At 42.1% G+C, this 10,333-nt stretch overlaps 2 protein-coding genes across 3 annotated transcripts in view; one reads left to right on the top strand and one right to left on the bottom strand.

The window, feature by feature from the left end:
- The window catches only part of LOC112077161 (uncharacterized), a 27,777-nt gene that overhangs the window by 1,196 nt on the left and 16,248 nt on the right, over positions 1–10,333 (bottom strand). The window contains 6 exon segments of the mRNA XM_070441594.1: positions 8,141–8,257; positions 8,366–8,497; positions 8,819–8,941; positions 9,393–9,482; positions 9,617–9,706; positions 10,122–10,326. Of these exon segments, the coding sequence (XP_070297695.1) occupies positions 8,141–8,257; positions 8,366–8,497; positions 8,819–8,941; positions 9,393–9,482; positions 9,617–9,706; positions 10,122–10,326 (757 nt within the window).
- On the top strand, positions 4,755–6,126 carry si:dkey-77f5.3 (uncharacterized). 2 transcript variants are annotated; one of them, XM_024143734.2, is made up of 6 exons: positions 4,755–4,868; positions 4,979–5,140; positions 5,235–5,368; positions 5,470–5,553; positions 5,668–5,743; positions 5,865–6,126. In XM_024143734.2, exons 1-6 carry the CDS (start codon positions 4,825–4,827, stop codon positions 6,079–6,081), a joined length of 717 nt encoding a protein of 238 aa, XP_023999502.1. In that variant the 5' UTR covers positions 4,755–4,824; the 3' UTR covers positions 6,082–6,126. The 2 variants fall into 2 exon arrangements, with proteins under 2 accessions (XP_023999502.1, XP_070297696.1); XM_070441595.1 differs by lacking the exon at positions 5,470–5,553.

The raw sequence follows: 10,333 nt of genomic DNA, 5'->3' as shown, positions 1-10,333 counted from the left end.
ATAGATTTTCGTCTCTGAGTTAATTGCTCTACGTTAAGAGAATAGAGATCTGGTCGTGGAGCTACGGTACTGTTGTCTAAGCATAATAAAGTGAGGACATGGGATTGGTTACTATGTTGTTGAATGGGTCGCTTTCAGTTCTAGTAATAATAACTCGTCGTATGTATAATCTGTCTCTGTCTAGATACATCATTCAATAAATCTTTAATGCTGTCCAGAGGATAGATTGGAAGTTTAGGGATTTAATGTCTCTACCGTTATTAGTTGTAGGAGTCAGTATATTTCACCATGCCATTAACGAATCTACATACACCTTTGATATTTTCTACCTACTATAGATATTAAGTTTTTAGTCTTATATGTACGCTAATTAATATCTATCTCTCTATAGATTCAGCGCGTCTGATGATGGTATTTTATTAAACACTGGCCTAGATTTCTGACTCGTATAGATATGTATTCAACACATGCGTGGTCATTTTCACCATTTTATTTTTAAGAGTATATATTACAGTCTTGATTAATTATAGATTGAATCTCATTTTGATGTGCCCTGTATGATGATATTATATCATCTATCCTCTTGAGGAGAGATTACACTCAATCTGCTGCGTTTGATTTACCCTGTGGTCATGATTCCATCCCTACTACGCATAAGTGCTAATAGGACTACTCCTATAGAATTCTGATCCATTGGATTCTAGCCGGAGCACCAGAGTTCACTCTTCTGATGGTATCAGTTCTACCTCAGACTCATCACGAGTAGACTACATCTTTGACCTATGAGTTCACCATATCTATTATAACTTATTAATTATACACCCTTATCGAATTAACACCATGCATATTGTAACTAGATTCACCATGCATATTTATAACACCCTAGATTCACCATGCCTGCTTTACCTAGATTCACCATGGCCTATTAACTAGATTCACCATGATATTTATTAACACCCTTAGATTCACCATTGCGTACTGTTTAGCTTACATTCTACCTTAGATTCACCGAGTTGACGTCATGTATACTGTAAAGTCATTTCTAGGAACTCTGCTCGTCGATATTTAATATATAACGACATATTATGTTCCTTACTAAGTACCTCTCATGATATTTAACTAGATTCACCATGATATTTATACACCCTAGAAAATTCACCATGTGATATAGTATTCTAACATTGATTCAGCCAATGGTACCGATCCACTTTTGAGTATACACTCACTAGATTGCACCACTAGTGTGCGAATATTCTTCTCGTATTTCGGATCCCTAAATTTTAGTCCTCATAAGTCTCTTCTCCACATTGATCCACATTGTATCCTACCTGTATGATTAAGATCAATCAACGTGACCTTCTGTACGTACAGTAATTTTACTATTCTATCTGCGTTCACCTCTGACTCTGATCGTAGCTAACTTCCTCCTACGATATGACCTGCGAGCTCGACTGAAGTGTTTACGTACAGTGTCGATATAACTCATGACTCGCGTCTCTATTGATCTGTACGCAGTTCAACTGTACAATCCTATAGACAGCCGCATGAACTTGCTGTAAAGTACTTTTATATGCACATGCGACCTACCTCTAAATTCGCCGTGACAGTGCCAGACGGCGCAACCAATCGCTGCTGGACGGATCGAATACTCTCCGCAGGCAACTTGACTTCCTTCGTACCGTCCACGCCACAGTAAGGTAAGGCTGCTCTTGACTCATGTGCTACTGTAATGTGAATTGAGCAACGGTCAACTTTGAATTCTGTGGTATCTGTATAATAGTCAATACTTGTGTTGCGTCTAATACCGAGGCCCCAAACTTGACTCCTCGTTAACCCCGACGCGCTAAATGATTAATTCATTTGCTGATCGTATGCGTCAGCCCCAGCGTGATCCTCGCCACCTGACCTGTAGTCGGGGTACTGCACGTGGTCTGGCTCGAACAGAGCTTACTTCTGGTACAGACAGCCTCAGCGGACTGTATCTGGTGTCGCCGCTTAGATAGTCTGCAGATACCTGCACTGAGATGCTACTGTGAACTCTACATGGTGCCACCCGTGTTAGTAGGCCTACCCGCTATACTGATAACTAATGCCTATAATAGTCCTACACTTCATCCATGTCATTATGTCTAACAACACCTCTTGACAGCTTCATGCTCATGCTATTTTATCTATGATACACAAATCTGATAACATAGTCTATATTCCACCATTGGTATATTATTCTCAACCTTAGGACTTCTATCCGTCATGCTTACTTCTATGTAATTTCACAGCACTTGACTATTATAACACTCGTCATCAGATTTCAACTTCTGTTTATTACTATGATACCTTACGACTTGATGAATCTTCTATCTTGTTATTATATTCATAGAGTTGCATGTCGTCGAGTGAGAGAGCTGATTTATACCGTAAGTCAGATTGCTAGCAGATGCTAATATATTATCAGGACACGTCATGAGTCCACATGATATGTGGAGTTACTACTAGAATATCATCGAGCCAGTGTGAGATAATCTTAGCGCGGATAGTATGCTCGAGCCGGAAGCTTTATTACCATGAGGAGTTCACCATGATTGATTTTATAACACCCTAGATTCACCATGCTATTTACCTAGATGTCTATACCCTACAGGTCATGTGGAGTATTACATGAATATTTATAACACCTTAGATTCACCATGGCTATGGTATCATGAGAAGTCTTCATACTCGGATAAGGATATATTTAAAAGACGACCCTAGATTTCACCATGCTATTTACCTAGATTCACCCCTGTACTATGGTACGTGAATATTTGTCGATATAGACACTCTTAGTAATTCTACAAACATGCCTATTATCTTAGCCGTGAGATTCACCATGATATTTTATAAACACCCTAGATTCACCATGCTATTTACCAGATGTCACCATGATATTTATAACACCCTAGATTCACCATCTTTTTACTAGATTCAGCCATGCCTATTTACCTAGATTCACCATGCCTTTACCTAGATTCACCCGATGCTATTTATAACACCCTAGATTCACCATGCTACTTACCTAGAGTTGACACGCGATTACGACGAGTACTATTGTGAATACACTATCCACTAATGGCGACCATGCTATTCAGGAAACAATCAAAGGAGCCCTAGACATATATGTATATATAGCCTGCCCACATCATTCTGAAGCTTTGCCAGAGGTTACTAGTAGTACAGATGGTCAGTGTGGGAGGAAAAACTTCCTGAAGTCTTCAGATATATAACTAGTGGTTGAGTAATATGCATAACACGTAGATCCATGATGGGAACAGCTATAATAGATATACTAGGTATTAATTTATTAAAGCTACAGCCTTAAAGGTAGCGAACCGGGTAAATTCCCCACTTCATTGCCTGTTTTGGCCGCTAACCTAGTGGTAATGGATGACTTGTTCAGTCAATAGTTAGTCGGTGAATGCAGATACCAAGTGCGGTACAGAAGATGTGGTATAGAGTGGTATAAGGAAGACAAAAGTGATTCTGCCAGGCATCCGTGTTGTACCAGAGCGTGGTCTGATATTCTGTAGCCCTTCCGGCTGTGACCAGAGCGGGTCTGTATAGTTCCTGTAGCCTTCCGGGGTACACCAGAGCGGTCGGCTAGTAGTCTGTAAGCCATCCGGTGTACCTGAGCGGGTCTGTATAGTTCGCTAGCCATCCGGTGGTACGGTAGAGTCATGTGGAGCGTGTATTACGGGTAACCTGGTGTAACACACAGAGAACGTCGATTGGAGCTATATAGCGGACGGGTCTGTATAGTTCTGATAGCCATCCGTGCCCGTATTGTGAGCCAACCGAGTATGGGTCTAAATGTGGAAGGTAATATACAGTCGTAAAGAGTTATAAGTTAGCTGTCAAGACGTAATGCTCACATTGCGCGGTGTACCAGACGGGTACCTTGGTACTAAGAATGTACTGTGGAGCTTATAATCGGTGCGTGTAGGCTATTACGGGTACGAGTTACAACAGTGATGGCGAGGTAATATACGGGTCTCTTATAGTTCTGTAGGCATTCCGGGTCGTCGTCGTACGATGTCTGGGTAAGTCTGTATAGTTCTGTAGCCCTCCGTGTACCAGAGCTGTGTACTTGTACAAGATGAGCGTAGCGATCTTCCATGCTGAATGCGAATTGACATTAGTGGGAGGCCGAGAGCCGTAAGTATCAGGGTATGAAACCTGATGTTCAGTGTGATCCACAGGGTTACAGAGCCCAATGTAAATGTGAGCAGGTAATATAGTAATAGCCGAGCCTACTCATTACAATTTACACCTACTCAATCTTCTCCCTGCATTTAGAACACTGCCAGTAGCGTATAGGTTGTTTGCGCGCGTTATGGAATCTCACATCCGCCCGCAATCGTAAACACTGCCAGCGACGGTGTTGGCTATGGCTGATTACAGTAATCAATCCGCGCGAAGGTTCCTCTTGCCATCTGAAACACTGCCACCTACGGTGTGGGTATCGGCTTAGAAGTACATGCTAGAAAGTCTTACCTCACATCCGCCGTGCCAATCTAAACACTGGTGCACTAGGACTGGAATAAGTATGTCTCGGGATTACGAAGGAACTTCCGCGCTCTTTGCGATCTAAACACTGCTCAGCGACGGGTGTTCCGTTACAAAATCATCCCCTCCTTGCATTCTAAACGACTGGGTACGTAAGAGTCTGCGAGCAGTGACTGTTCCGTACGTGTGACAGTGCGTCCGCTCCCTGCGTCTACTGGAGACATTTCAACAATACTGGTAGACTTGGGGATTTTGGTCACGGACAGTGCTATTCGCTATCATCAGATGCCTGTGCTACGCCGAACACGAAATTCCAGGAAAATGAACAGGTACAAGTAGGCTACAATACTGTAAAGTAGGCCTAATAATGCYAAAAACWATGCTTCAACTAATCTGGTCTTTATTGTCGGCTGCACTTTTTTTTTACATTGTATTCCAGTGAGACTCTTCAAGCCATCGATCCACTGATGGCTGGTGATGATAATAATCTATCGACAAATGCCATGTGGAATCTGCTGGAAACACAACACGGCAAAAAAAACGTTCTAAGCATAGTCATGAGACAGTTGCAGAAACTTCAGTGGGCTTATGGAACGGCTCGGTAAAACATGCTTTATATATATATATATATATATTATAATATATATTTTTCAGAACATTAACCTTGTGTTCTCTTGTTTTGTACTGTTCTGTAGTTTCAACACAAGGATTCGTCTGACAAACAAACAACWTCGCATGGTGCAGGCCTATGCGTGGATCAATCCGCTCAAACTCCATGTGTGGAGAGCAATTCGTCGCCAGGGACCAGGCCCATATTGGATTTTTGATGGTAAGTTGAACTATTTACAAAGCAAAAGGTACATCAAATATTGTAGCCTACACCTCATGGACTTGCTACGTGTTCCACAATACTTGCCTCCACGGCTTGAGGTTTCTTTGAGGTAGAAATCATCAAGAGATATGCTGGGCCCTATGTCAGAGAGGTGTTTCTGGGACCACATCGTTCCTTTCAAGGTAGGATAATAACAACATTTTATTATGTTTAGGCCTATTTGCATGTATTTCAAGTGTTGTACCCAATGTTGGCTGTTCGGCTAAATTGATTTTTTTTTTCTTCTCCAAATGCAGACAATCACCCAACACACACTGCCGCACGGGTTTGCATTGCAAATGAGGGCATCAACTGGTTCGMGACACCAGCAGAGTAAGTAGACCTTTATGTAGTTAAATRAAAGACCTACAACMCTTTTAACAGCACATTACTCGACTGAGACTCATGTCGCCTACAGTATATCTAAAAATGTTGTTTTAATCTCTACATGTAGGTCTCCTGATTTAAACCCCATCAAACTGGTTTGGCGTCAACTGAAAACATTCATCCGTAMCTCTGCCAAGCCTACAAGCAAAGGTGAACTGGTGAAGGCCATCAAGACRTTTTGTTTTGAGAAACTGACGATACAACRWTGCAACAAATACATTGATCATCTCAGCAAGGTTTTACCCKTMGTCGTGGAGCTGAAGGGAAGTGCAACTAAAATGTAGCTGAGATGTACAGTAATTGAAATAAACATCTGCATTTTAAAAGTCTTTTATCTTTATTTTATGAACAAAAGCATAAAGATGTTGATGAACCAAAAACGGTACAGTATATCCTTTATCCAACATTTTGCGGTTGCATGAGGTTTTTGAGGTAGAAATGTAAGACTTTAGAGTACTTAAGCATCGAATACATTGCAAGTTGGGGGGATTTTCACACCTACAGTGGCCGGGCTATTAAATGACGATTTTGTAAATAAATGGAGGTATGAAGAGTCTATTGTCCTGATAATAGTCCTTTCGAAACATTGTCTAACAGAGTTCACGACCTGCTACACTTGGAAAAACAAGTGTTTTGAAAACATGTTTTCAAAATGCCTCCAGCTGTCATCAACATCATCATTGCATCATCACCACTGTAAATAAAACGCAGCATCTAAAGYGGTACAAAYATATTATTGAATTCMCTCAAAATCAAACATTGCACATAATACCTGATGCATTTTTCTTTTGGGGCAAATCTGTTCTGTGATATTGAGTTAGCAATGTTGTTCATTGTAACCACAATGTCAAAAATAATTAAACACACACAACATGAGCAGATTAAAAAGGTCAAAACMTGTATTCATTAAAGACTATCAGAAAGAATGTTGCTTGTTTATTTTAGATCCAAAGCCATTAATGAGTAAATCACTCAGCTTGCTGACAAATCCTCGCTGGACTCTCTTTCATTCAGTTTTTTCTTCACCTCAGCAAAGAAGGACTCCGTGTTTCAGAAACTCACTTTGGTTTTCATTAGGTTATAATAATCCATGCTATGGGGGGGAGTTACAAATTTGTCCGTAGTATTAAAATCAACAAAATGTCGGCCTTTAAATGCTTTATTATCCAAATGTTTAAAGTTCTCGTGGGCGACGGAGAAACAAAATGGTGCAATGTGGCAGAGAGTGATGCGGGCGCTAGAGATGGGGGTGTGGGCAGGTGGGTCTGGGTAGGTGGGTCTGGGTAGGTGTGATGTAGTTTGGATGTGTATGTTTAGTATTGTCTAAAAATATAAAATAGAGAAACCTATTTTGCCTATTTTTCAAAAATCCCACCAGCTCATTTTGTTGTTGCCTGATGCAGGACTCTGCCGTTATCTGACCTCTTTCGTATTGATCGAGTCAATGGTACTTGCTTGTAAGCAGGAATCAGGAGGATTGAGTTATCGTCAGATTCGTAAATGGATGGTGAGGGAGAGCTTTGTACGAATCTCTGTGTGTGGAGTAATGGTGGTCCAGAGTTCCTTTCCCCTTTGGTTGCACATTTAACATGCTGGTAGAAATTAGGGACAACAGATTGAAGTTTCCCTGCATTAAAGTCTCCGGCCACTAGGAGCGCTGCCTCTGGATGAGCATTTTCCTGTTTGCTTATGGCCTTATACACCTCGTTGAGTATGGTCTTAGTGCCAGCGTCGGTTTGTGGTGGTAAATAGACAACTACGAAAAATATAGATGAAAACTCTTGTTGGTAAATAGTGTGGTCTACAGCTTATCATGAGATACTCTACCTCAGGCGTGCAAAACCGCAAGACTTCCTTAATATTTGATTTTGTGCACCWGCTGTTATTGACAAATAGACACAGACCACCTCCCCTCGTCCTACCAGACGTAGCTGTTCTGTCCAGCCGATGCACGGAGAAGCCAGCCGGCTCTATGTTATCCATGTCGTCGTTCAGCCACGACTCGGTGAAACATAAGATATTACTGTTTTTAATGTCCCGTTGGTAGGATAGTCTTGATCGGAGCTCATCCCGTTTATTCTCCAGTGATTGCACGTTGGCTAATAGTACGGAAGGTAGAGGCGGGTTACTCACTCGCCGTCGGATCCTTACAAGGTACCCCGACCTACGTCCCCGATATCTCCGTCTCTCCTTCATGAGAATAACGGGGATTTGTGCCTTGTCCGGTATCTGAAGTAAATCCTTTGCGTGCGACTCGTTAAAGAAATCCCAGACTATTACAACTGTTTGTGTGCGTGAGAGAGGGAGGGAGAGAGAGAGAATGAAAGAGAGTACATGATTTACCTTAATGAACTCGTTTTTCATGGCTGCTGCTCTCTCCAGCTCTGTCTGGATCACCTGCATGAACTGCGCTGTCCTGTCCTCGGCACGTACGTTAGAGAAACCTGCCTGTTGTAGGAACTGCAGACAGACAGTCACAGGATAATTATAAGATATTATAACGTATGCGGTAAAAGTCAGGTCAGGGTGACATTATCAGGGTATTATCAGGTTTATGATTGGGCCTACCTTGCCGTACTGTGGTGGGGTGTAGAGAATGTAACCTCTCTGTTTGACATACTCCTGGAACTGAGGAGTCCAGGGCTTCTCTCCACAGCAGTAGTCAGTGATCAGAACCTGGCCACCGGGCTTCAGCCACGACTGAAGATGAAGATACACAGCRTTTTGGATGGTAAAAACAGCCAGCAAAATATAATATAGCCTGGAATTGATGTTAAGGTGTTGATGAGAGACAATAGGACATTTACTGTGGAGCTGTAGAGGGGAAAAACACTGAACAAACTGCTAAAGAAGATTGCAGGATATCTAGTCTGCCTATGTGAACGTATTGATGTTAGGTATTGCACAAAAATGCCCTGGAGTATTCCTACCTTAGTGGACTTTGTCTACGTTTATCATCAACACTAGTTTTTGAAATTTCATTGGTTGTGCGGTTGTGTGTGTGTGTGTGTACACACTCACATGGAAGCGTTTGAACAGTGCCAATTTGTCGTCGATGTGCAGGATGGTGTCTCGACTGTAGACCACATCAAACGACCCTTCTGGGAACTCTCTCTTAGTGGCGTCAGCCACCTCGAAATGGACCTGCAGGAATAGGCAAAACCTGTCACGAAAACACCTTGAACTGAGACTGCTAATGCGTTTCAATATAATTCAATGAACTTGACCATAATCTATGTAGCATTAAAAGACATGTAGAACGTAACATTTTCAGGACAACAGAACTGCTGATAGAAATAAAATAGATAGCTTGAACTTCATTCCCTTTCTCATTGTAAACCTTGTAACTCTAACCTAGTGTGTTTGTCATTGTAAACCTAGTAACTCTAACCTAGTATGTTTCTCATTGTAAACCTAGTAACTCTAACCTAGTATGTTTCTCATTGTAGGCCCACTAACCCTAATCCTAACCTAGAATGTGAAACACACAGAAATAACTTGAAGGAATGGGACAACTGTTTCTGCATTAAACAGATCAAGTTCCAGATGAGAGCAACAACATGACCTCATTCATCCGACGACCAATCAGACTCACCGATGGAAGGTTCTCCTCCATGGCCCTCTCTATGGCGATATCCACCATGTTGGCTGAAAGGTCCAGGCCCAGCACCTCCACGCCGAAGGCCTGCAGAACATCATCGTCATCATCATAATCATCATTGGGATATATGACCTAACCCGATCCTATTGTTTATAATGTGAATGTGTATATAGTGGACTGGACCATTTCTCCTATACTCTAATGACACTTGGGCTGACCTTYGCCATGTAGAAGTTTCCGCCACCGATGCCACACCCYACATCCAGCACCTTCATCCCAGGCTTCAAGTTCAGCAGCTCCACAAACTCCTTTTTTACCACAAAGTTAAAAAACAGAAAGTGTCAAGTCCATTCAAGTAATAACTACACACACACGTTTGGTATTTGTATATAGAGAAGGCCAAAAGARCACAGTACTGTGGCAGTCTGTGTAACCCAGTCTAAACAGTAACTACACAACCTCTCCTGTGTGTTGTCCTTCCATGTTTCAGCAGTCTGTGTAAACCCAGTCTAAACAGTAACTACACAACCTCTCCTGTGTGTTGTCCTTCCATGTTTCAGTGATTTTTATTCAACTTTGTCGTGGTTCACATATCCATCTGTCCATAAGAAGAAAAAAAAAACGTTCTACTCTAGGTCTTGATGTCCCAAACCTATGTTGGCTATGTGTGTGTGCATGCGTGAGTGTGTGTATGCCCATGTGAGTGTGTGCAGGACTCCCTACCTTGGTAGTGCTGGGTCCGCCAGTGCTGACGTATCCTGCCCCAAACATCTTCTCGTATCGCAGGATGCCGTTGCGTGTGTACTGCTGGTTGTCCAGAAACTGCTGGAAGGTTCTGAAGCCTTCTTGACAGGCGGTGTCCCGACCCACCTTCTCCAGCAGCCAACACACCTGGTTCTGGTTGTTCTTCATCTGAAGAAGGGAAGAGACAGGAA

Source organism: Salvelinus sp. IW2-2015, unplaced genomic scaffold, assembly GCF_002910315.2.
Source record: "Salvelinus sp. IW2-2015 unplaced genomic scaffold, ASM291031v2 Un_scaffold4344, whole genome shotgun sequence".
NCBI lineage: Eukaryota > Metazoa > Chordata > Actinopteri > Salmoniformes > Salmonidae > Salvelinus > Salvelinus sp. IW2-2015.
This window is presented reverse-complemented; position numbering and strand designations above follow the sequence as displayed.